The 27,600-nt window shown below is 44.7% G+C and overlaps 1 protein-coding gene across 1 annotated transcript in view; it reads left to right on the forward strand.

The window, feature by feature from the left end:
• The first annotated feature begins 1,471 nt into the window (after positions 1–1,471).
• The window catches only part of LOC142312713 (uncharacterized), a 103,675-nt gene continuing 77,546 nt past the window's right edge, over positions 1,472–27,600 (forward strand). Inside the window, exons 1-5 of the mRNA XM_075351701.1 lie at positions 1,472–1,592; positions 2,249–2,373; positions 2,478–2,639; positions 14,787–14,907; positions 16,078–17,670. Of these exons, the coding sequence (XP_075207816.1) occupies positions 1,583–1,592; positions 2,249–2,373; positions 2,478–2,639; positions 14,787–14,907; positions 16,078–17,670 (2,011 nt within the window). The 5' untranslated portion in view covers positions 1,472–1,582. The remainder of the gene's footprint in view (positions 1,593–2,248; positions 2,374–2,477; positions 2,640–14,786; positions 14,908–16,077; positions 17,671–27,600) is intronic.

The following is a 27,600-nucleotide window of genomic DNA, read 5'->3' on the forward strand; positions in this document are numbered from 1 at the left end:
TTGGCTTCTGATTCTCTAAATGTGTCACGGGGGCGGGCTGCCTGATGGCCGTTATTCTGCCCCCTGTTCCTGTATGCCGCCCCCATCGCCGATTTCTATACTTCTGGACGCCGCCCACTGCTCCAGCCATCCCCGCGCATGCCCAGTGCTCATCTCTCGTGGATGAGCACTGTGCCCAGTGTCACCGGTGGTGACGTGCACGCAGGGTTTAGATTATGGGCGGTGCTGTGATGTTAATTACCAAGCAACCGCCCATAATCGCGGGACCGCGCATTCCCCCTCGGCCTGCTTTCTGCGCAAGCGCGCTGCAGCTGAACTCACGTCACCTCCTTCCCATCTTGCCCTGAGGCAGGAAATAGATGGGAAGAGCGCGGAGCAGTGACTACACCGATCAGGAGGAAAGTATAGAAATCGGCGATGGGGGCGGCATACAGGAACAGGGGGCAGAATAACGGCCATCAGGCAGCCCGCCCCCGTGACACATTTAGAGAATCAGAAGCCAAAAAGGTACCTCGATATAAACTCTTTTTTTGGGTCAGAAAGGGGGCAATATAATAACAGGGACCTTTCTAGAATGCAGCCCAGGAGCTGCAGAGGGGGAATCTGTTAGGTTTTAGTCGAAATTTCTGCTGACAGGTTCCCTTTAAGCGGGCTTTACACACTGCGATATTGGTCCCGATATCGCTAGTGTGGGTACCCGCCCCCATCTGTTGCGCGACACGGGCAAATCACTGCCCGTGCCGCACAACATCACCCAGACATGTCACACATACTTACCTGCCCGGCGACGTCGCTGTGACCGGCGAACCGCCTCCTTTCTAAGGGGGCGGTCCGTGCGGCGTCACAGCTGCGTCACTGAGCGACCGCCCAATAGAAGCGGAGGGGCGGAGATGAGCGGGACGAACATCCCGCCCATCTCCTTCCTTCCGCATAGCGGCTGGGAGGCAGGTAAGGAGAGCTTCCTCGTTCCTGCGGTGTCAGACGGAGTGATGTGTGCTGCCACAGGAATGAGGAACAACCTCGTTACTGCTGCAGTAACGATTTTTGAGAATGGACCCCCATGTCACCGATGAGCGATTTTGCACGTTTTTGCAACGATGCAAAATCGCTCATCGGTGTCACACGCAACGGCATCGCTAATGCGGCTGGATGTGCGTCACAAATTCCGTAACCCCAACGAGTTCGCATTAGCGATGTCGTAGCGTGTAAAGCCCCCTTTAAAAAGACAATATCACGCTGTATCTCCCTTATATTGCATATCTGAGACTCTCATACAAGGGTGCAACAGATGTGTATAAACTGACATGAGAACCAAAAGAAGTCTGAATAACGCTTGTAGTGATCCGTAGTACGGTTAAATTGAGCCACAACATGAGAATGGCAGGTTGCCCACAAGCAAGATGGCGCTGGCTCCTCTGATCAAACGGTCATGTGACCACAGAATAGTAAAGAGTGGTGATGTGGCCGTAAACAGGAAGAGCGACGCAGTATTATTGCACACAGAGACAAAAGGTCAGGAAGTGAAGGGTGCATATAGAAGAGCCATGTGGATGTGAAGTATACGCTGAGCTGATGAAAGCAGATGATGGAGATGTAATTATTGAAATGTGATTACCGTATGTAACTTGGAATGTCTTTATATACCCGTTATTGACATGTGGCATGAACACTGTTGGAGAAAGGTCAGTTTCTGACCGAAACGTTCTGTGTTATGGGCCATTAAAGAAAGACAAACCTGAAGATAACTGGAGTGCTGATTTGTTGTATACATTGAACAGACGGTAGGAGGCTGTTTGTGAAGGATTCTTGCACCCAATTATAATCTCTCGGTGCTGCTCTGAAACATTTCTATTATATACATGATTCTGCCTTCTGATTTTATATATTTACGTATATATATATATATATATATATATGTGCGTGTGTGTATATGTATGTGTGTGTGTATATATATATATATTAGTATATACTGTGATATCTGGAACTTGTGAAAAAGCGGTAGATTTGCAGGGAATACAACATGTGAGCGTTGCCTAGGTAAGATGATATTGAGTTGAGGCCACACGGCTTTGTGAAGGTTTTTGAGGTGTAACAAGTAAAGCTAGAAATGTATTCGGAGCAGTAGTGTCTGTGCCGTATACTTCTGTTCTGAATGGTCCCACCCAGTTACATGGCCTCAGAAAACCCGACGGTGTGGCCTCACTCTTCCAACATTATGTGGCTGATGTTTGACTTGGTCTCTTTTTAGTTTTTTTAAACAGAAAAAAAGGCATTTTTCGGCCTGACCTATTAAAGATGGATGAGGACAATAAACAGATGACGGAGAGGCTATTAAGCCTCACCCTAGAGATGATCTACCTGCTGGCCGGAGAGGTGAGGGATTCTGGGAATTATGTCACACGTCATGATTTGGAATGGACATGACCAGAGAGATGATGGGAATGTATATTGTGAAATCAATGTCTCTCCGTATACAGGATTACATAGTGGTGAAGAAGATAACTGATGAAGGTGGAGGATGGAGCAGGACCCCGGATACTGTCATGGAGTCTTCACCTCACTCACTGATTGATGAGAGAAGCCATTATCAAAAAATCCTAGAACTCACCAGGAGAATCACTGAGCTGCTGACGGGAGAGGTGAGCACTGCCGGAAACTACAGGTGCCAACACCACATCAAGAGATGTTTTGGTATAGGGTGTAGGACTTGTGTGTAGGCAGTTAAATGGAATTTGTCACTAAGTTTTTGCCACCTAATCCAAGAGCAGCATAACATAGGGGAAGAGATCCTGATTCCAGCTGTGATTCTGAACTGCTTTGTGTAGTTTTGGTAAAATCACTGTTTAATCAGCAGGAGATTATCATTACATAACTACTTGGCCTGCTGCCAGGTAGTCCAGCATATTCATGAGCTCTGTATAACTGCTAGATCTGCAGCAGAGAAAACCTTGATTTTTATCAAAATGACAGCAAACAGCTCAGTAAGTGACACATCACTGGAATCAGGGTCTCTGCCTCTACATTTTGCTGCTCTCAGATGGGGGAGCAAAAACCTGGTGACAGATTCCCTTTAAGGAAATCTGTTCTTCCTATCCATTCTGTGTTTTTTGCCATACCCAAAGTCAACATGATTTAGTGCCCTAATTCCATTACATTATCTTTTGCCCTTAAAGGAAAGCGGTCAGATTGTTCATGCAGCTTGGTCTGTGGACAGCACATTATAGAGAAGGAGAAACCGAGAAGAATGATATTTTAGGTTTGTGGGAAAAGTTTCAGTAAAACTTGTATTTTGTTGATTGAAATCCCTGGTGTTTGTATTTGAGTCCAGTGGGCGGTCCTACTAGTGATTGACAGCTTTTTTGTATGACCAGTCATACACAGGAGACTGTCAATCACTAGTAGGACCGCCCACTGGACTCAAATACAAACACCAGGGATTTCAAACCATAAGATACAAGGTTTACTGAAGTTTTTCCCACAAAATGAACATTAATCAGCTCCTGCTCTATAACTTCCCGCCTTCAGATCAGACACCATTTTTAACTTGACAGGTTCCCTTTAAGCGCTAAAATTAGTTCTCTCACTGGGTGCAAATAGCTGTGATTCAGTCTAAGGCCCTGTGCACACTAGACGGAATTTCCCGCTGATTTGCTGCATGTTTCGCTGCAGAAAATGTTCGTAACATCTCTGCAGTGAATCACCAGCAAATCCTATGGGGAAAAAAAAATGCTGTGCGCACTATGCAGATTTTAACAGCTGCATGTGTTGTTGCAGGATTCCCGCAGCAAAAACAATTGCATGTCACTTCTTTTCCGCACGTCGCTCCATTGACTGCCATGTAATCGTGAAATCCCGCAGGGAATAACGCAGGCAGCAAATTCTGTGCGGTTCATTGCGTTTTCCTGCGTTATTCCCTGCGGTATTTCACCTTTTTCAGGACATAATGTACATCGCTGCCTGCGGTTTGCAGGGAAGTGATGTCATTATGACAGGAAGAGGAAGCGGAGCAGAGAGTAAACAAACACAGATCACATACACACATACACACACAGACATATAGAATACACATAGAAATCAAACGTACATATTAAAAAATAAAAAAAAAAAAAAAAAAAAGTGTGCTCCACTGTACCGTACTTTACCATCCAGCCAAGGTAAACTCACAGCAGCGGCCCGGTATTCTCAGGCTGGGGAGGGCGAGGGCCAGGGTGAATGCCCCCTCCTCCCGCAGCCGAGAATATCAGCCCGCAGCTGCCCCGGGATTGTCGCATCCATTATGCGACAGTCCCGGAGTGTTCCCGGCTTTTGCCGATTGCCGTGATGCGGTGACAATTCGGGGTTGTAACGAGTTCATGGCAGCGCATCGCTGCCACTAAGTCCAAGCTTAATCGTGGCAGCGTCTATGAGGCAGCTTACATGATTAACCCGTAGGTAAAGTTAAAAAACACACACACTGAAAAATCCTTTATTTTAAATAAAACACAAAAACAACCCCTCTTTCACCACTTTATTAACCCCTCTCACACAGCTCCGGCGTAATCCACCGTGGTCCCACGACGCTTGCATCCAGCCGCGTCTGACACATACTCAATGCAGCCGCGTCTGACACACTGTACTGAATCGAGCCTCGTAACGAGACTGCAGGGGTAACCACAGGCCATTTCTCACGGTCGGTAATGTGAACACATTACCGCTCGGGAGAACTGCAGTCTGTCTTCACAGGGACTCTATCTGTTGATTGATTTGTTCTCTATCTATTGATTATCTATCCCTCTATTTATCTATCTATTTATCTATCCATTATCTATCTATCTATCTCAGAAGGAAATTACTTTTTTTTCTTTTTTCTTCAGTGTGCTTTATTGCATTGAAAGCATTAAAACACATGTACCAACCTGCGGAAAAAACGCATGAAAACCGCAACAAAATGCATGCGGATTTCGATGCGTTTTTTTTTTCCGCGGGTGAGGAAATCTTTCAGTGCCTGCGGAATTTTCTTAAGAAAATTCCATTTTCTAGTGCGCACAGGGCCTTAAGTGGAAAGGTTTTAGCATAAAACATAGTATAATGTAATGAGAGAACTTGGTCCTGAATTACACTGCCCATGGTTGAAGCATCAATGTGATAAGTGTCCTTTACCTTCTTCCCAACCCATGACACACTATGTCATTCACAGCTGGGCCTTAATGGAAACTGCCATACCATTACAGCAATACTGATGTGTCCTCTGGAAATTTTATAATATATATATATATATATATATATATATATATATATATATATATATATATATTGCCTTATTCTGTCTGTCTGTCTGTCTTGCTCCAAAATTCTGTCGTTACCGTGACAAGCATCTCATTGGTCGCTTGCCTCGGCTCCGCCCCCCACACGGATTGGCCGCTCGCCCAGGCTCCGCCCCCCACACGGATTGGCCTCTCGCCCCGGCCCCCTGCACGCATTGGCAACTCGGCCACGCCCCGGCCCCCTGCACGCATTGGCAACTCGGCCACGCCCCGCCCCCCTCACGCATTGCACGCTCGCTCTGGCCCCGCACGCATTACCCGAACCGACACGGAGCCCCGACTCCCAGGTGAGTGCTGTACCCCCAGAAGCCCACACCAGCGTACGCCGGCAAACCAGCCGACACATACCCTCGCATTACTGGGGTTGCCGGCGTACGCTGGTGTGGGCTCCCGTGCGTGCGGGGGGCGGGGTACACTGGTAACCATGGTATACATCGGCTAATATTGTGTAGCATGGTTACCAGCGTATGCCGGCTCCCTGCCCATTCAGATCGTTGGTCTCCCACTGTCACACGCCGATGCGTGCTACACAACAGGAGACCAACAAGTGACCCAGCACTGTCTCTTTGACTCCTCACCCCCAGGACTACTCCTCCTATTATCCTCCTCTCCCACCAGGAATACTACTCCTATTATACTCCTCTCCCCCCAGGACTACTCCTCCTATTATCCTCCTCTCCCACCAGGAATACTCCTCCTATTATACTCCTCTCCCCCCAGGACTACTGCTCCTATTATCCTCCTCTCCCACCAGGACTACTCCTCCTATTATCCTCCTCTCCCCCCAGGACTACTCCTCTTATTAGACTCCTCACCCCCAGGACTACTCCTCCTATTATCCTCCTCTCCCGCCAGGACTACTCCCCCTATTATCCTCCTCTCCCCCCAGGACTACTCCCCCTATTATCCTCCTCTCCCCCCAGGACTACTCCTCCTATTATCCTCCTCTCCCCCCAGGACTACTCCTCCTATTATCCTCCTCTCCCCCCAGGACTACTCCTCCTATTATCCTCCTCTCCCACCAGGAATACTCCTCCTATTATACTCCTCTCCCCCCAGGACTACTCCTCTTATTATCCTCCTCTCCCCCCAGGACTATTCCTCCTATTATAGTCCTCTCCCCCCAGGACTACTCCTCCTATTATCCTCCTCTCCCCCAGGAATACTCCTCCTATTAGACTCCTCTCCCCCAGGACTACTCCGCCTATTATACTCCTCTCCCCCAGGACTACTCCTCCTATTATCCTCCTCTCCCCCCAGGACTCCTCCTCCTATTATCCTCCTCTCCCCCCAGGACTACTCCTCCTATTATCCTCCTCTCCCCCCAGGACTACTCCTCCTATTATCCTCCTCTCCCCCCAGGACTACTCCTCCTATTATCCTCCTCTCCCCCCAGGACTACTCCTCCTATTATCCTCCTCTCCCCCCAGGACTACTCCTCCTATTATCCTCCTCTCCCCCCAGGACTACTCCTCCTATTATCCTCCTCTCCCCCCAGGACTACTCCTCCTATTATCCTCCTCTCCCCCCAGGACTACTCCTCCTATTATCCTCCTCTCCCCCCAGGACTACTCCTCCTATTATCCTCCTCTCCCCCCAGGACTACTCCTCCTATTATCCTCCTCTCCCCCCCCCAGGACTACTCCTCCTATTCTCCTCCTCTCCCCCCCCAGGACTACTCCTCCTATTCTCCTCCTCCCCCCCCCCAGGACTACTCCTCCTATTCTCCTCCTCTCCCCCCCAGGACTACTCCTCCTATTCTCCTCCTCTCCCCCCCAGGACTACTCCTCCTATTCTCCTCCTCTCCCCCCCAGGACTACTCCTCCTATTCTCCTCCTCTCCCCCCCAGGACTACTCCTCCTATTCTCCTCCTCTCCCCCCCAGGACTACTCCTCCTATTCTCCTCCTCTCCCCCCCAGGACTACTCCTCCTATTCTCCTCCTCTCCCCCCCAGGACTACTCCTCCTATTCTCCTCCTCTCCCCCCCAGGACTACTCCTCCTATTCTCCTCCTCTCCCCCCCAGGACTACTCCTCCTATTCTCCTCCTCTCCCCCCAGGACTACTCCTCCTATTCTCCTCCTCTCCCCCCAGGACTACTCCTCCTATTCTCCTCTTATTATATATATATATATATATATATATATATATATATATATATATATATATATATATATATATATATATAGATTGTGTTTAGTTGCCAAGTGTTTGTGTAGGGGCTGTAAATGTTCTGGGTGTTGTCTGGGTGTGTGAGAGAAGTGTTGTTTGTGTGTTGCGTTGTTTGTGGAGCGCTGTGTGTGTGGTGCTGTATGTGTTGCACGGTTTGTGTGGGTGTGTGTGTGTGTGTGTTTTGGGGGGAGGTATGTTTTGTGCAGTGTGTGTGTGTTGGAGGAGTAGTCCTGGAGGGAGTGGAGTATAATAGTAGGAATAGTCCTGGGGGAGAGGAGGATAATAGTAGGAATAGTCCTCCTATTAGACGCCTCTCCCCCAGGACTACTCATCCTATTATCTTCCTCTCTCCCCAGGACTACTCCCCCTATTATCCTCCTCTCCCCCCAGGACTACTCTTCCTATTATACTCCTCTCCCCCCAGGACTACTCTTCCTATTATCCTCCTCTCCCCCCAGGACTACTCCTCCTATTATCCTCCTCTCCCCCCAGGACTACTCCTCCTATTATACTCCTCACCTCCAGGACTACTCCTCCTATTCTCCTCCTCTCCCCCCCCAGGACTACTCCTCCTATTCTCCTCCTCTCCCCCCCCCCAGGACTACTCCTCCTATTCTCCTCCTCTCCCCCCCCAGGACTACTCCTCCTATTATCCTCCTCTCCCCCCAGGACTACTCCTCCTATTCTCCTCCTCTCCCCCCAGGACTACTCCTCCTATTCTCCTCCTCTCCCCCCAGGACTACTCCTCCTATTCTCCTCCTCTCCCCCCAGGACTACTCCTCCTATTCTCCTCCTCTCCCCCCAGGACGACTCCTCCTATTCTCCTCCTCTCCCCCCAGGACTACTCCTCCTATTCTCCTCCTCTCCCCCCCCAGGACTACTCCTCCTATTCTCCTCCTCTCCCCCCCCCCAGGACTACTCCTCCTATTCTCCTCCTCTCCCCCCCCAGGACTACTCCTCCTATTCTCCTCCTCTCCCCCCAGGACTACTCCTCCTATTCTCCTCCTCTCCCCCCAGGACTACTCCTCCTATTCTCCTCTTATTATATATATATATAGATGTTGTTGTGTTTAGTTGCCAAGTGTTTGTGTAGGGGCTGTAAATGTTCTGGGTGTTGTCTGGGTGTGGGGTGTGTGAGAGAAGTGTTGTTTGTGTGTTGCGTTGTTTGTGGAGCGCTGTGTGTGTGTGGTGCTGTATGTGTTGCACGGTTTGTGTGGGTGTGTGTGTGTGTGTGTGTTTTGGGGGGAGGTATGTTTTGTGCAGTGTGTGTGTGTGTTGGAGGAGTAGTCCTGGAGGGAGTGGAGTATAATAGTAGGAATAGTCCTGGGGGAGAGGAGGATAATAGTAGGAATAGTCCTGGGGGAGAGGAGGATAATAGTAGGAATAGTCCTCCTATTAGAGCCTCTCCCCCAGGACTACTCATCCTATTATCTTCCTCTCTCCCCAGGACTACTCCTCCTATTATCCTCCTCTCCCCCCAGGACTACTCTTCCTATTATACTCCTCTCCCCCAGGACTACTCTTCCTATTATACTCCTCACCTCCCCAGGACTACTCCTCCTATTATCCTCCTCTCCCCCCAGGACTACTCCTCCTATTATCCTCCTCTCCCCCCAGGACTACTCCTCCTCCTATTATTCTTCTCCCCCCCAGGACTACTCCTCCTATTCTCCTCCTCTCTCCCCAGGACTACTCCTCCTATTCTCCTCCTCTCCCCCCAGGACTACTCCTCCTATTCTCCTCCTCTCCCCCCAGGACGACTCCTCCTATTCTCCTCCTCTCCCCCCAGGACTACTCCTCCTATTCTCCTCCTCTCCCCCCAGGACTATTCCTCCTATTATTCTCCTCTCCCCCCAGGACTACTCCTCCTATTCTCCTCCTCTCCCCCCAGGACTACTCCTCCTATTCTCCTCCTCTCCCCCGAGGACTACTCCTCCTATTCTCCTCCTCTGCCCCCAGGACTACTCCTCCTATTCTCCTCCTCTCCCCCCAGGACTACTCCTCCTATTCTCCTCCTCCTCTCCCCCCGGGACTACTCCTCCTATTCTCCTCCTCTCCCCCCAGGACTACTCCTCCTATTATCCTCCTCTCCCCCAGGACTACTCCTCTTATTCTCCTCCTCTCCCCCCAGGACTACTCCTCTTATTCTCCTCCTCTCCCCCCAGGACTATTCCTACTATTATCCTCCTCTCCCCCAGGACTATTCCTACTATTATACTCCTCTCCCTCCAGGACTACTCCTCCTATTATCCTCCTCTCCCCCCAGGACTATTCCTCCAACACACACACACACACTGCACAAAACATACCTCCCCCCAAAACACACACACACACCCACACAAACCGTGCAACACATACAGCACCAAACACACACAACGCTGCAGACACACAGCGCTCCACAAACACAACACACAAACAACACTTCTCTCACCCCCCGTCACACCCAGACAACACCCAGAACATGATTTTTTTCTAGTCTTCAGGCTGCAATTCACATGCTTGTAATGTTGCATGTTTATTGAACATTTGTCACAGCTCAGTTTTTTTTGGTGTTTTTTGTCTGTTATCTTGCTTTAATGCAAGTTGGGGGTGCAGCCCTCCTGATACTGATACTGAGGCTGAACAATTACCTGCTTCTCACTTTTTGCTGTGTATTTAATCTGGGACCCAGCTAACCACTTTACCATCCATATTGAAGATTTGACATGACACTAGTCAGGTACAGAATATGTTTTTAACTTTAGTAGGTTAGGGACTGTCTCAGATGGGTACACCGTGACGAGGTGAGACAGCTTCTTACCTTTTTGCAAAAATGTATATACTAAGTACCCTGTTTATTAAGCACTTGCAATTTATTTATTTATAGTCAGGGTATTTTTTCTACAATTTTCTCCTTGGTTTTTTTTTTTTTTTTTTCTAGTCTTGAGGCTGCAATTCACATGCTTGTAATGTTGCATGTTTATTGAACATTTGTCACAGCTCAGTTTTTTTGGTGTTTTTTAACACCCAGAACATGTACAGCGCCCTACACAAACACTTGGCAACTACACACAACAACATCTATATATATAATAAAAATCATACAGTAACTACACAATAAATTCTAGAATACCCGATGCGTTAGAATCGGGCCACCTTCTAGTGTGTGTGTGTGTGTGTGTGTGTGTGTGTGTGTGTGTGTGTGTGTGTGTATATATATATATATATATATATATATATATGTACATAAACATATGAAAAAGTCTGGGCACCCCTATTAATGTTAACCTTTTTTCTTCATAACAATTTGGGTTTTTGCAACAGCTATTTCAGTTTCATATATCTAATAACTGATGGACTCAGTAATATTTCTGGATTGAAATGAGGTTTATTGTACTAACAGAAAATATGCAATCCGCATTTAAACTTTGACCGGTGCAAAAGTATTGGCACCTCAACATATTTACTGTGGGTAGCAAGTGCTTTTCTTGGAATGCCGTGTTTTTTTTGCCTCCATGCATAATGCCTTTTTGTATGACCAAACAACTCAATCTTTTTTTTCATCACTCCACAGGACCTTCTTCCAAAATGTAACTGGCATGTCCAAATGTGCTTTTGCATACCTCAGGCGACTCTGTTTGTGGCGTGCTTGCAGAAATGGCTTCTTTCGCATCACTCTCCCATACAGCTTCTCCTTGTGCAACGTGCGCTGTACTGTTGACCGATGCACATTGACACCATCTGCAGCAAGATGATGCTGCAGGTCTTTGGAGGTGGTCTTTGACTGTTCTCACCATTCTTCTTCTCTGCCTTTCTGATATTTTTCTTGGCCTGCCACTTCTGGGCTTAACAAGAACTGTACCTGTGTTCTTCCATTTCCTTACTATGTTACTCACAGTGGAAGCTGACAGTTTAAATCTCTGAGACAACGTTTTGTATCCTTCCCCTGAACAACTATGTTGAATAATCTTTATTTTCAGATCATTTGAGAGTTGTTTTGAGGAGCCCATGATGCCACTCTTTATAGGAGATTCAAATAGGAGAACAACTTGCAAGTGGCCACCTTAAATACCTTTTCTCATGATTGGATACACCTGCCTATGCAGTTCAAAGCTCAATGAGGTTACAAAACCAATTTAGTGCTTTAGTAAGTCAGTAAAAAGTAGTTAGGAGTGTTCAAATCAAGAAATTGATAAGGGTGGCCATACTTTTGCATCGGTCAAATTTTGTTTAAATGCGGATTGCACATTTTCTGTTAGTACAATAAACCTCATTTCAATCCAGAAATATTACTGAGTCCATCAGTTATTAGATATATGAAACTGAAATAGCTGTTGCAAAAACCCAAATTGTTATAAAGAAAAAAGGTTAACATTAATAGGGGTGCCCAAACTTTTCCATATGACTGTGTGTGTGTGTGTAACTCTGTCAGATAATACTCAGTGTCTTCTTGAAAATAATTGCAATCACAAATTATTTGGTATTATTATCTTCATTTAATCTTTCTTCAATGAAAGAAAAAAAAAATAAATTGTCATTTAGCCAAAATGGATATAATTCCACCAAACATAAAATAAGGGGGTGGACAAAAGTATTGGCACTGTTTGAAAAATCATGTGATGCTTCTCTAATTTGTGTAATTAACAGCATCTGTAACTTACCTGTGGCACCTAACAGGTGTTGGCAATAAATAAATCACACTTGTAGCCAGTTGACATGGATTAAAGTTGACTCAACCTCTGTCCTGTGTCCTTGTGTGTACCACATTGAGCATAGAGAAAAGAAAGAAGACCAAAGAACTGTCTGAGGACTTGAGAATCCAAATTGTGAGGAAGCATGAGCAATCTCAAGGCTACAAGTCCATCACCAAAGACCTGAAAGTTCCTGTGTCTACGGTGCGCAGTGTCATCAAGAAGTTTAAAGCCCATGGCACTGTGGCTAACCTCCCTAGATGTGGAAGGAAAAGAAAAATTGACGAGAAATTTCAACGCAAGATTGTGCGGATGGTGGATAAAGAACCTCGACTAACATCCAAACAAGTTCAAGCTGCCCTGCAGTCCGAGGGTATAACAGTGTCAACCCGTACTATCCGTCGGCGTCTGAATGAAAAGGGACTGTATGGTAGGATACCCAGGAAGACCCCACTTCTTACCCCGAGACATAAAAAAGCCAGGCTGGAGTTTGCCAAAACTTACCTGAAAGCCTAAAACATTTTGGAAGAAATGTTCTCCGGTCAGATGAGACAAAAGTAGAGCTTTTTGGGAAAAGCCATCAACATAGAGTTTACAGGAAAACAAAAAGAGGCATTCAAAGAAAAGAACACTGTCCCTACAGTCAAACATGGCGGAGGTTCCCTGATGTTTTGGGGTTGCTTTGCTGCCTCTGGCACTGGACTGCTTGACTGTCTGCGTGGCATTATGAAGTCTGAATACTACCAAAAAATTTTGCAGCATAATGTAAGGCCCAGGGTGAGAAAGCACACTTCAAAAAGCACTAGAAAATGGTTTGATAGAAAGCACTGGAGACTACTAAAGTGGCCAGCAATGAGTCCAGACCTGAATCCCATAGAACACCTGTGGAGAGATCTCAAAATGGCAGTTTGGAGAAGGCACCCTTCAAATCTTAGGGACCTGGAGCAGTTTGCCAAAGAAGAATAGTTTAAAATTCCAGCAGAACATTGTAAGAAACTCATTGATGGTTACCCGAAGCGGTTGTTCAGTTATTTTGGCTAAAGGTTGTGCAACCAGGTATTAGGCTATGGGTGCCAATACTTTTGTCTGGCCCATTTTTGGAGTTTTGTGTGAAATGATCAATGATTTGATTTTTGTTTCATTCTCTTTTGTGTTTTTTCATTGCAAGTAAATTAAATGAAGATAATACCAAAGAATGTGATTGCAATCATTTTCAGGAAGAAACTGAGTATTCTCTGACAGAATTGCAGGGGTGCCAATACTTTTGGCCAGCACTGTACGTACACACACACACACACACACACACACACACACACACACACACACACACACACACACACACGCATACACACACACACATGCATACCCGCACATACATAACATATATACACACACATACATACACACAGACGCACACACAGACACACGCACACGCACAGACACACATGCATACCCGCACATACATAACATATATACACACAGACGCACACACAGACACACGCACACACACATGCATACCCGCACATACATAACATATATACACACAGACGCACACACAGACACACGCACACGCACAGACACACATGCATACCCGCACATACATAACATATATACACACAGACGCACACACAGACACACGCACACACACACACACACATGCATACCCGCACATACATAACATATATACACACAGACGCACACACAGACACACGCACAGACACACATGCATACCCGCACATACATAACATATATACACACATACATACAGACGCACACACAGACACACGCGTGCACACACACACACACACATACATGCATACCCGCACATACATAACATATATACACACATACATACACACAGATGCGCGCACGCACACAGATGCGCACAAAGACGTGCACGCACACAGACGCGCACAAAGACACGCGCGCAGACACAGACACACGGACACACGCACGCAGACGCACGCACACGGACACACGCACACAGACGCACGCAGACGCACGCACGCTCGCAGACGCACGCACGCAGACGCGCGCAGGCACACACACACACACACGCGCGCAGACACGTGCAGGCACGCACGCAGACACGCGCGCACGCACGCACACAGACAGACAGACACGCGCACAGACACACGCACACACACTTTCAATGGGTTTATGAAACATTCTAAACTGGTTAACCCTGTAATAAAATCAAGAAAAAAAGCGCCACAATTCACAATTTATGCTTTAGTCACCTTGTTCACCTTCAAAAATGTGATAAATATGGTTGTTAAAAAATGTACACAATACCTATGTGTAAAAACAAGTGACCTAATTTACATAATGGGTGCAGAGATTCAGCAATATCAGAAGCTTATTTTGGGAATGTAATCTTACAGTCCATGGGGCTGTTAATGTTAGAAATGTTTTGTGGACTGCAAATGTGCAGCGTCAAAATCTCATCGTGTGCACACTGCCTAAAAGTGTAGAACTAGTAATATTTGCAAAGCATAGTACAGTATGTTCAGTGAATGAAAGTACTAAATAATGGGCTGTAATCATATCTGGTGGGCTATTTGCAGTACAGAAGCCAGAATGGTTCATACATTGCACGGATAACCATTTCGCCCCTGAGTTTTTAATCTTTGTATATGTCAGGTTCCTATAAGGTGTCAGGATGTCACTGTCTATTTCTCCATGGAGGAGTGGGAGTATGTAGAGGGGCACAAAGATCAGTACAAGACCATAGCGGAGAATCATCAGCCTTTTACATCATCGGGTAAGGAAACCTTCCATGTATAGACAAGAATTGAATGTGCCTGATTTTTTTCAAACATTGGAATTCTCCAGAAGTATTTTTTGTTTAAATTTGCTTTGAGCAAAATCAGTGAATTGTAGTGAGCAAACTGGCAGAAAACCCCCACTCACTGCTCATGTGTCCTGCAGGCCAAAGCTCGGCTCTCTGTTGTCTTCAGTGAGCTGCACTCAGCGACAGATGTGACAACGTGCATTAATGGGGCAGAGTCAGTTTCTCGGGTGTTGTATGTTGTGACGTTATCCTGTCATGAAGTTTGAGGCTTACAAGATGCCGAGGCATTGCAGAAGCAGATATGAGAGGGCACACTGAGCACAAGACGATGAGCGTCGGTAGTTGGGCAGATAAGCAACAAGCAGAGTATTATTTATTTCATCACGTTTGTGTTCTGGGATCTGCATAGACTCCATTGAAGAATAAGGAACATGTGATACATTTGATACAATTTGGATTTCTTTGCAAAATTGGAAAGATCTACTGAATGTTTTGTTTTTATGAATTTGACTCTCGTCAGATTCGCTTGTCTCAATTTCATTGCCCTTGATTAAAAAAGATTAAAAGATTAAGAGCAATTTGTTTTCTAAGATGTCTGCTTTTTTTTTTTCTATTTTTGTGTGCTTTTTTCTATTAGGGTGATTTTTTTCTGGCTAGGGAAAATTGTCAGCAAGTATTGTAGCTTGCCGAAGTCTAAAGGCCCTGTCACACACACAGATAGATCTGTGGCTGCAGTGAAATTGTGGAGTTGTGGACAATCAGTGCCAGGTTTGTGGCTGTCTGCAAATGGAACAATATGTCCATGATTTCACTGCAACCACAGATCTGCCAAAGATTTATCTCTGTGTGTGTGTGACAGGGCCTTAACAGTACCTACGCAGTTGGGTTTCAACTCTGCTTGTCATTTTGACTGCAACAATGTGATCTGCTTACTTTTCGCAATGTTCTTTATCACTAACCCGCTAGCAGAACCAAATAATAGCCTCTTTCCCAGAATACCCCTTTAAATATGTTACTGTTATATATAATATAAGACAGAAAAATGTGCATAACTTATTGGCAGTATTGTATGTGATGTTCCTTGAAATATCCAAGCTATCATGTTCTGCAGAAATGTAATTTTGTTTCTATTTCTAACAGAAGAATACACCAAAAATATGGAAAATCAACTTTTACCTCCAGATTGTGATGTAAAATATAAGAATATCATAGAAGACAATGTTGGAGAATATTCCATAACAGTCCTTACAAACAATATACCGACAGAGCTTCAAAATGAAGATCTATTTACTGATCCCAGTAATCACAAGGAACCTGCACCCAGAAAATTGTATTTTGTTAAACAAAGTGCAAGTGAGATTGGAGATAAAAAATTTCCTTGTTTTTATTGTGGGAAACATTTTAAAAAGAAATCTATTCTGTACATTCACAAAAGAATTCACAGAGATGAGCGGCCATTTCCATGTTCAGAATGTGGGAAATGTTTTCGCCAGAAATCTGTTCTTAATGTACATCAAAGGCGGCACAGAAGAGAGAAACCATATTCATGTCTAGAATGTGAAAGAGCTTTTCTACAGAAATATGATCTTATTGCACATCAAAGAACTCACACAGGAGAGAAACCATATTTATGTTCTGAATGTGGGAAATGTTTTAGTCGAAAGTCTTCTCTTGTCACCCATCAAAGGACTCACACAGGGGAAAAGCCATATACATGTTCTGAATGTGGGAAGTGTTTCACCCAAAGGTCAGTCCTTTCTATACATCAAATTACTCACACAGGGGAGAAGTCCTTTTCATGCACTGAATGTTGCAAATGTTTTAGCCAGAAGTCTGATCTGGTTAAACATCAGGTAATCCATACAGGAGAGAAGCCATTTTCATGTTTAGAATGTGGAAAACGTTTTACCCAAAGATCAACCCTTGTTACTCATCAGAGATCTCACACTGGAGTGACTCCATATTCTTGTTCTAAATGTGGGAAATATTTCCGCCAGAGCTCAGATCTTCTTGTGCATCAAACTAGCCACTTGAAGGAAGATTCATTTTCTTGTCCTGAATACAATAGGGATTTTGTTCAGGCATACAATCTCATTGCACATGAAGTAACGGACACTGGGGAGAAGCTATATTCATGTTCTGAATGTGAGAAATGTTTTACCCAGAGGTCGTCCCTTGTCACACATCAGAGAACTCACACAGGGGAGAAGCCATATTCATGTTCTGAATGTGGGAAATGTTTTACTCAGAGATCAGTTCTTGCCATACACCAGAGTACTCACACAGGGGAGAAGCCATTTCCATGTTCAGAATGTGGAAAACGTTTTAGTCAAAAGTCCAATCTTATTAAACATCATGTAATCCATACGGGGGAGAAGCCATTTTCATGTTCAGAATGTGGGAAATGTTTTGGACATAAGTCTGATGTTGTGAAGCATCAGAGAATTCACACTGGAGAGAGGCCTTATCCATGCTCAGAATGTGGGAAATGTTTTGGTCACAAATCCTCACTTGTTACACATATGAGAAGTCACACAGGGGAAAGGCCATTTTCATGCTTGGATTGTGGGAAATGTTTTAGCCAGAAGTCCGATCTTGTAAAACATCAGGTAATCCATACAGGGGAGAAGCCATTCTCATGTTCACAATGTGGAAAATGTTATAACCATAAATCAACTCTTGCTCAACATAAAAAGCGAAGCCATTTTGATGTTCAGACTGAAGGAAATGTTTAACCTCAGATGTAGCCACACAAGGTAATAATTTGGAAAAACATTATCAACAGAATTTAATTTATTTAGTTTTAAGCAAATTTCAGGGGAAATATAGTTAATATAATGATTAGTGTTTTGAACAGTGCTGCAGGTGTCTTGTGCCATCTTCTAATTTTCATACTGGATATAGAAGACCCTTTTTAAATACAGTTTTTATTATCTGTCTCAATGGTAGAGGTAAGCAAAGTAGTACTACAGGTGCATCTCAGTAAATTAGAATATCATAAAAAGTTAGTTTATTTCAGTAATTCAATGCCGCTGGCACAGACAGGAGGACATCGCAGTTCTACAGGGGAACGGGGATGGCTCCACTCAGCGGCCGCCGGCAGCCAGGAGGAGATCGCGGTGCTGCAGGGGAACGGTGACAGGTGAGTATACTGATTCACTGCACCCCGCGCTGATGATGGTGCACGGAGGGCAGTGAATACAGCCCAACATGATCACTCCAGGCTGTAGTTGCCAGGGGTGATCATGTGGGCCGGCTGTTTATCCCTCTCCCACCATCCCGCCCACCTGTCAGCGCTGAGAGATGGTGGGCGTGCATATTAAATGAGCGGGTCCACGTGGTCACGGCAGGCGCTGCTGCAGCCTGCTCATGCCCCCGATGACCCGCTCCACTGCAGCACCCTCATTCCGCGCAGCCCTACATTCAGACCATAAGACGCACCCCCCCCCACTTTCCCCCAACATTTGGGGGAAAAAAAGTGCGTCTTATGGCCCGAAAAATACAGTATATAATATATAGGAATAGATCTGTGTGTAATGACTTATATAATATAATGTTTCCCTATTTGTTTTGAAATACTGAAATAAATTAACTTTTTGATGATCTAATTTATTGAGATGCACTTGTATATTCGCATCAATAACTAGGGAATATAGAAAGGAGAAACTAAAGAACTGGCTTTCTCTATGGCAAACAGCAGTGCACAAGATCGAAATCGTTTGACAACCAATTGTACATTTTATTCGGAATCTCAGTCCTAGCACATAAAGTGTACTAATTCAAAGAAATATTAAGATAAAAAAAACTTGATACACACTCTGATCCGCAGGATATACAGAACTATATGTAGTTTTCAAAACCCATTTACACATGATTGAAATAATATCCAGTTGAAAACATGGTGCAGATTTTCATACTCTATCTGCTGTATTTCAACTGAGCCTTTAGACCTTACAGGAATCATGTTGTGTTTTTAAGCAGAAATGTTGATCTACATTATTATTTTATCACATATCCACATACTGCTGTGAAGTATTACTATTAAAGGGAATATGTCACCACATTTGACCTATCTAAGGGGTACTTTGCACGTTGCGACATCGCTACTGCGATATTGTTGGGGTCAAATGGAAAGTGACGCACACCCGGCGCCAGTAACGACGTCGCAACGTGTAAAGCCTAGATGCACCGATAAACTATCGCAAAAGCGTCGTAAATCGGTGATCTGTGCAGTGTCGGACATTTCCATAATGTCGCACCAATAGGAGATACGATGTTGTTCCTCGTTCCTGCAGCAGCACACGGCCGCCTGCCGTGTGACGTCGCTGTGACGCTGCACGACCCGCCCCCTTAATGATAATGTTCGCTACGGCAGCTATCACAAGATATCGCATGTGCGACAGGGGCGGGGACTATCGCACTCGGCATCGCTACAATCGGCTAGTGATGTCGCAGCGTGCAAAGTACCCCTAACCTATTACTATGGGCATACAGGTTATAGATTGCTGAAAAAGTCATACCTTCATGTCTCATATCAGATGCGTTGTGGATAAATCATCTTTTAGCACTTAATATAAATGAGCTCTTCCAGGCTATGGGGCGGATGCTGCCTTGAAGATAACTCCGTCTCCTGAGATTATTTTAACCCTTTTACCTCCAGGTGATTTTCCGTTTTTTTGGGGTTTTTTCTTCTATTTCTTCCGAGAGCCTATTTTTTTTGCGGGACGAGTTGTACTTTTAAATGAAACCATGAGTTTTACCATATAGTGTATTGGAAAACAGCAAAAAAATTCAAGTGCGGAAAAACTGCAAAAAAAAGTGTGATCGCGCAATAGTTTTTGGGATATTTTATTCACCATGTTTACTATATGATAAAACTGATGTGTCGGTGTGAGTTTCTAGACACCAAACATGAATAAGTTTACTTTTATCTAAGGGGTTAAAAAAAATTCACAAGGTTGTCCAAAAAAAGTGGCGCACTTTTTGCGCCATTTTCCAACACTCATAGCGTTCTCATTTTTTTGGATATATGGCTCAGTGATGCCTTATTTTTTGCGAGATGACGTTTTTAATGGTACTATTTTTGTGCAGAAGCTACGTTTTGATCGCCTGTTATTGCATTTTGCACAAAATTTGCGGCAACTAAAAAAACGTAATTTTGCCGTTTGGATTTTTTTTTTTGACGCTACACCGTTTACCAATCAGATTAATTGATTTTATATTTTCATAGATCGGGCATTTCTGAATGCCGCGATACTAAATATGTGTATATTTTTCATTTTTTTAACCCTTTAATTTTCAATGGGCCGAATGGGGGGTGATTTTATTTATTTTTTAATTTTTTAAAACTTTTTTAACTTTTTTTTTGTTTTACTAGTCCCCTTAGGGGTCAATAATGATCAGCAGTCTGATCGCTCTTCCATTTCTCCAGATCACAGCTACACAGCTGAGATCTGGAGAAAAGTGGCTTTACTCTCACACACTGCCCTCTACCGACAGTGAGAGAAAGTGACTCATGATAGCTATAGGAGTCATCACATGACCCTGTGTTACCATGGCAACCACCGGAAGTCACGTGATCACGTCATGCGACTTCTGATGGGGGTGGGTAAGTTATGCTAATGGCGGCACGCTCATACAGCTTGCTGTCAGATTTTGGCAGCAAGATGTAAGGGGTTAATAGGCGCAGGTGGAACAATTCCACTCACGCCTGGCAGTCACACATCTCACCTGTTGAAATCAGCTGAGATGTGCGCTGATCGCCGCAGACTGCCCACGGCAGCCTGCAGGGATTAACCTCACACGATCGATAACGTACCCAGTATGTCATGTGTAATGAAAAGGTTAAATAAAAGGGGCGTTACCAGTTTGATGGCTGCTCTCCAGATCTCACTACAAAGCTGTGTGTGAATATAAAGGCTCTTTTCCACCTGCAATTTTCATGTGTGAGTGCAATCCGATAAAAAAATCGGATTGCACTCGCACCGGTGTTAATTAATGAGGCAGTATCCTCTGTGCTGATTTTCTCCACACGAATCATGCTCTTGGTGCAATCACAGCATGCTGCGTTTTGCACTGAGTCTCGGCTCTTGTGTGTGTAAATTCGCACTGCACTCGCATGTTATGCAACTACAGTGCGGTGCACACAGAGACAGACAATGGAGGAGATGGGAAAAGATGCTCCCTTCATCTTCTCTGTATCTGTGATGCGATCGCAAGATTGCATGATAGTCGCATGACCCTCGGCTGACACTGCAGCAGGGGGTCATTACCATATCGCTTTCGATGCCCCTGCATCGGAAGCGGTATGCAAGTGGAAAAGAGCCCTAACTGAGACTTCTGCAGGTGCCTCTCAGCTTCAGCTTTAGGCCTAAGACACACTGCATGAAAATCGGATCGAGTGTAATGCGATGTTTTATCGCATTCCACTCGGACCAATATTAGCCTACGTCCCAGCTCCCATGAGCGATTATTTTCTCAGACCTAATCGGACCGAGAAAACAATCACAGCATGCTGCGAGTGTAATGCAAGTCTTTTTCTCTCACACCCATTCAAGTCTATGGGGCGAGAGAAAAATCGCGCTGCACTCGCATTACACCGGTATACCGCGAGTGCAGAGCGAGAATGGCAATAGCCGGCAACAGAGGAGAGAGGGAGGTAAATACGCCCCCCCTCCCGTCCTCAGCGCCCGCCCTTCCCTCCGCAGCACCGGCCCTCCCCTCCTCAGCGCCGGCCCTCTCCTCAGCGCCGGCCCGCCCACCGCAGCTGAGGTCCGATCTCCTGATTGGACCTCAGTCGCAGTGACACTCGCATGACAATCGGCACCTGCAGTACTGCTAGTGTGAGCCGAGTGTCATGCGAGGATCGTAGTAGATCCCCGTGTGGCCCCGGCCTTAGGCGGGCTTTGCATGTTGCGACATCGCAAGTCGATGATGCGATGTCGCACGCGATAGTCCCCGCCCCGTCGCAGGTACGATATCTTTTGATAGCTGGCGTAGTGAACATTATCGCTATGCCAGCTTCACATGCACTCACCTGTCCTGTGACCGTCGCTCTGGCCGGCGACCCGCCTCCTTCCTAAGGGGGTGGGTCGTGCGGCGTCATAGCGACGTCACACGGCAGGCGGCCAATAGCGGCGGAGGGGCGGAGATGAGCGGGACGTAAACATCCCGCCCACCTTCCTTCTCATTGCAGCCGGGACGCAGGTAGGAGATGTTCCTCGCTCCTGCGGCTTCATACACAGTGATGTGTGCTGGCGCAGGAATGAGGAACTACATCGTACCTGTCGCTGCATCGGCATTATGGAAATGTCGGAGAATACACCGAGGATACGACAACGACGCTTTTGCGCTCCTTAATCGTATCAAAAAAGGTTTTACACACTACGACATCGCAAGTGACGCCGGATGTGCGTCACTTTCGATTTGACCCCACCGACATCGCACCTGCGATGTCGTAGTGTGCAAAGCCGCCCTTAATCTCACAGGCAGCCAGGGTTGCAATATTGTTGCAATACAGCAAAGCTGTGAGAGCTTTAGAAAACCTTTTTGTAAGAAGACAAAGTTAATTTCTCTTGTTCTGTGTTAGTTACTTTTCTCACACTGGTAACGTCCTCTTTTAATTTAAATAATATCTTCAACAACATCCCCCCCATAGCCTGGAAGAGCTCATTTACATTAAACAATAAAAGATGATTTATCCACAACAAGGCATCTGTTATGAGGCAAGCCATTTTTCAGCAATCTATAACCTGCATGCCCATATTAATAGTTTAGATAGGTCAAATGTGGTGACATATTCCTTTTAAGTACGGTAATATACAGTGGGTACGGAAAGTATTCAGACCCCTTTAAATTTTTCACTTTGTTTTATTGCAGCCATTTGGTAAATTAAAAAAAAAAAAAAATCTTTTTTCTCATTAATGTACACCCTGCACCCCATCTCAACAGAAAAAAAACCCAGAAATGTAGAAATTTTTGGAAATTTATTAAACAAGAAAAACTGATATCACATGCTCATAAGTATTCAGACCCTTTGCTCAGACACTCCTATTTTAGGCTGCTTTCACACTACGTTTTTTTAACATGCGTCATGAACGTTTTTTTTGCTGTAAAAGCAAATCCTGCTTTTACAGCAAAAAAACGCATGCAAACGCATGTGTTATTTTGCAGGATCCTGTCACTTTAAGTTTATGGGCGGGCATTGGAGTCATGTGATCGGGAGTCAGTGGAACTGAATGTGATAGACTGGGAGCCGGCTTCTGACAGCTGCGGAGGCTCGTAACCAAGGTAAACATCGGGTAACTTGCTTGGATACCCGATATTTACCTTGGTTACGAGCATCCGCAGGTGCTAGGAGTCGGGCTGCCTGCTCCCTGCACACGTAACCAACATAAACATCGGGTAACTACGAGAAGCGCTTTGCTTGGTTACCCGATATTTATCTTGGTTACGAGTGTCCGCAGCTCTCAGGCGGGGGAGAGGAAGGGGGAGAGAGGGAGGGGGAGAGAGGGAGGGGGAGAGAGGGACTAATCACCCGAGGCTGGTTTCTGGGCATGCTCAGTAGAGCAAGCAGGATCCTGTCTATGAGCATGTCAGCGGTCACGTACGTTTGTGTGCAGTATAGTCAGGATCCAGCAATTTGCAGTATTTGGACGCAGCTCAAAAACGCTACAAGTAGCGTTTTTGAAAAATGTTAAAAAACTGCAAGTTGCTGGATCCTCACTATAACTCACGTGAACGCATGTTGACGCGAGTCCATTGCAAATGCATTGAAATGAAAACGCATTTACACAAGATCCGTTTTTGCGTTAAAAAAAACCATTCAGGACGCATGTTAAAAAAACGTAGTGTGAAAGCAGCCCAAGCCACATGCTGTCCATTTCCTTCTGATCCTCAATGAATGACAGAGGATCCCCAAATGGCAGAGGATCCCCAAATCCAGGTGTGAAAAACTTGTTGCCTCATTGCCAAGAAGACTCATGGCTGTACTAGCTCAAAAGGGTGCTTCGACTCAATACTAAGCAAAGGGTCTGAATACTTGTGACCATGTGATATTTCAGGTTTTCTTGTTTAATAAATTTGCAAAAAATTCTACATTTCTGTTTTTTTTTTTTTTTTTTTACAAGATGGGGTGCAGGGTGTACATTAATGAGAAATACATTAACTTTTTTGAATTTACCAAATGGCTGCAATGTAACAAAGAGTGAAAAAATTAAAGGGGTCTGAATACTTTCCATACCCACTGTATGAGTATTCTTGGAGGTTGTAGTTGACAGAAAATGGATACATTTGTATCCAATCTAAATAAATGTTTTGGGAATGAAATACATGAGCTGCATGAATGTCTGACAAGGCTAGGTTCACAATCATACAGTGCGCTCAGCTGATCACTATATAGGGATTTCTGTTGGAATCAGCAAAAACAGGATTGCGACTGGAACCTCAGTAGAGCCATTTATTTAAATGAAGCTGAGGAAGTCACTGTGAACACACCGTTTGACTTCCAGTCATCAGAATGGCAGCGGGGCCAGTTCAGCCAATGCTCTATGTATACGCTCAGTGTATACTGAGCCGTGGCTGTATCCTTAGCACTGACTAATGCCAGCTTCACACGGTACGATATATCGGGCAATATGTCGGCGGGGTCACGTCGTTAGTGACGCACATCCGGCATCGTTTGATATATCGTAGCGTGTGACAGCAACGGTGAACAAGCAAAAATACTCACCTTATCGTTGTTCGTTGACACGTTGTTCATTTTCATAAAGTCGTTTCTTCTTCTCTGCGCCGGTTGTTCCACGTTCCCGAGGCAGCACACATCGCAGTGTGTGACACCCCGGGAATGATGAACACAGCTTACCTGCGTCCCATCGGCAATGCAGAAGGAAGGAGGTGGGTGGAATGTTTACGTCCTGCTCATCTCCGCCCCTCCGCTTCTATTGGTTGGCCGCTGTGTGACGTCGCTATGACGCTGAACACCCCTCCCCCTTCAGGAAGTGGATGTTCGCCGCCCACAGCGACATCGTCCGTGAGGTAAGTACGTGTGACAGGGGTTAACGACTTTGGGCGACATGGGCAACTAATTGCCCATGACGCACAAACGATGGGGGCAATTGCTCGCACAATAGATCGTACCGTGTGACGCCGGCATAACAGCCACTCGGCATTAGAGCCTACTGTCAGTCAGTGCCGAGGGTTACAGCCACTGCTCACTATACACAAAGCGGTGACTGAATTCGCCCCAGGCAGGTTCAGAGCGCTATTATCCTGCAAATTAACCCCATATAATGCAATGCACAAGTATTGCAACATATTTTCAAAAGCATAATTCAAATGGAAAAATACTCTTTTTGCCTTGTATTGACAAAAATTGATTTATTTTGAGGAAACAAAGGGAATTTTGACAAAACTGTAACAGTCCTTTACAATGAAATCAACCAACGATTAACTCTGCTCAATGATCACTGTAAAAAGTAATATATATATATATATATATACACACACACACACACATACAGTTCTGTGCAAAAGATTTAGGTAGGTGTAAAACAGATGCTGCAAAGTAAGAATGTATCACAAATAGAAGTGTTGGTTGGTAGTTTTTTTTTATCAGTTAACAAAATACAAAGTGAGTGAACAAATGAGAAATGTAAATCAAATCAATATTTGGTGGGAACACTCTAGCCTTAAAAGAGGCAACAAACCTCAATTACTATACATACACTAGAAGAGCTTTTATCTTCAGACAGAGTAGAGAAGCATTATAAATATATAAAAGACTGACCCGCACATCCCACAGGTCTGAACAGGTGCTAGCTAAAAACACATTATAACTACAAAAATATATTCAGCTGCACACTGAAATGCTAACAATGAATACGGGAACTCTGGTAAATATTCCTATAGCAGTAATGCAATAGCAGAGTTCCCTTATTCACTGTTAGAATTTCAGTGTGCAGCTGTATATCTTTTGTAGTTAGTATGGCCTTCTCTACTCTGAATATCACTGTGATGCCAATTAAATGGATACCTGCAGTGAGGAAATCTGCAAAATCTTCAATTAACCCTCCGTCACATACAATATCAGTTCTAACGAGTTCATATACAATGTGACTGTCAGGCGCAGGCTAGAAAAATACCTATAATATCTAATGTTTGCAATTTCAGTGCTCTAAAAGTGATCAGTGACCTTCATAGGGATGTAATAAAAGAGACTACACATAATCAGGTGCAAAAAAAAACCCATTTACTTAACATAAAACTAATAACTCTGAAATACAAACATTTCAAAACTCCCGCCAAATAGTCCCCAGTTCGACTCTGTCAAAAAACTCTGCAAAGAAAATTTATGGAAACAAACTTAATTTTAAGGTACCTTAAGTACTATTAAACACATATTCAATCAGAATTAGATCCTGAAGTTTCCCCAGAAAAATTACACTTGCAGAGCATGTGATGAATAAAAACATAAAATACCAACCTTATTGAGTGTGACGTGTTCACATACAATGAGCCTGAGAGATTAGCGCAGTTATATCTGTCCTCCTGAAGCTCTGCAATCCATATGTGGTATGAGGTTTCACAGAGCTGCTAGAGACAGGAGACTACCTGGAGGGAGGGGATTTCCTCACAATCTGGTGAGGAAGGAGAAATGAAAGTAAAAGAGATGTGCCTGTCAGGCCTATTGTATGTGACGGAGGGTTAAAGTTTTCATGATGACATCATCGTGCATCGCTTGTGCATCTGGGTGGGATTAGAGGGTAAGGTCTTCTTCTGCTTCTCCGCTCCTTTAATGACATTGGCTGTATGATTGGAGTCATTGTTCTGCTATAGAATGTATTTAAAGCCAAACAGACGCCTCCCTGCTGTTATTGCATGATGTAATATTAATTCGGCAGCAGGACAATGACCACCAAACATACAGCCAATGTCATTAAGAACTATTTTCAGCATAAAACAGACTAAAGGCCCTGTCACACACACAGATAAATCTTTGGCAGATCTGTGATTGCAGTGAAATCATGGACATATTGTTCCATTTGTGCACAGCCACAAACCTGGCACTGATTGTCCACAATTTCACTGCAACCACAGATTTGCCACAGATTTGCCACAGATTTATCTGTATGTGTGACAGGGCTTTAAGGAGTCCTAGCCGTGAACCCTGATCTCAGCATCAAGTGTCTGGGATTATTTGAAGCAACAGAAGGATTTGCGTAAACCTAAAGCACAGAAGATGTGTGGTTCTTTCAGATGACTAATACAACCTCCTGCAATAACTGTTTGTAGAGTACATAGACAAATTGATTCCTTGATATTGTTTTGAAGTCAGAGTGGTCACGATAAGTCTTGATTTAGAATGGTCATTAGGTCAGTCACTTTATTTCTATCAATTTGCAAAGTAAAAATGGGCCCAAAACATCCCCATATGTGCAGACCCTTCTGTTGTCTGAACACCGTCTCTGCCATTTGCTCCGGATGCAGTGAAGATATTGGGAATTGCCTACTTTGCATCTATTAAATTTACACACTATTGTCAATGTGAGGTTTGAATAATAACTACTACTTTATTTCCATGAAAACTTAATCTGGATAAATGAAAATTGAAGAAAATTCTGTGTTATGTTTTTTTTTTTACATTATGATACTTATCAGAGCACG

This window comes from Anomaloglossus baeobatrachus, chromosome 5, assembly GCF_048569485.1.
Source record: "Anomaloglossus baeobatrachus isolate aAnoBae1 chromosome 5, aAnoBae1.hap1, whole genome shotgun sequence".
Classification (NCBI taxonomy): Eukaryota; Metazoa; Chordata; class Amphibia; order Anura; family Aromobatidae; genus Anomaloglossus; species Anomaloglossus baeobatrachus.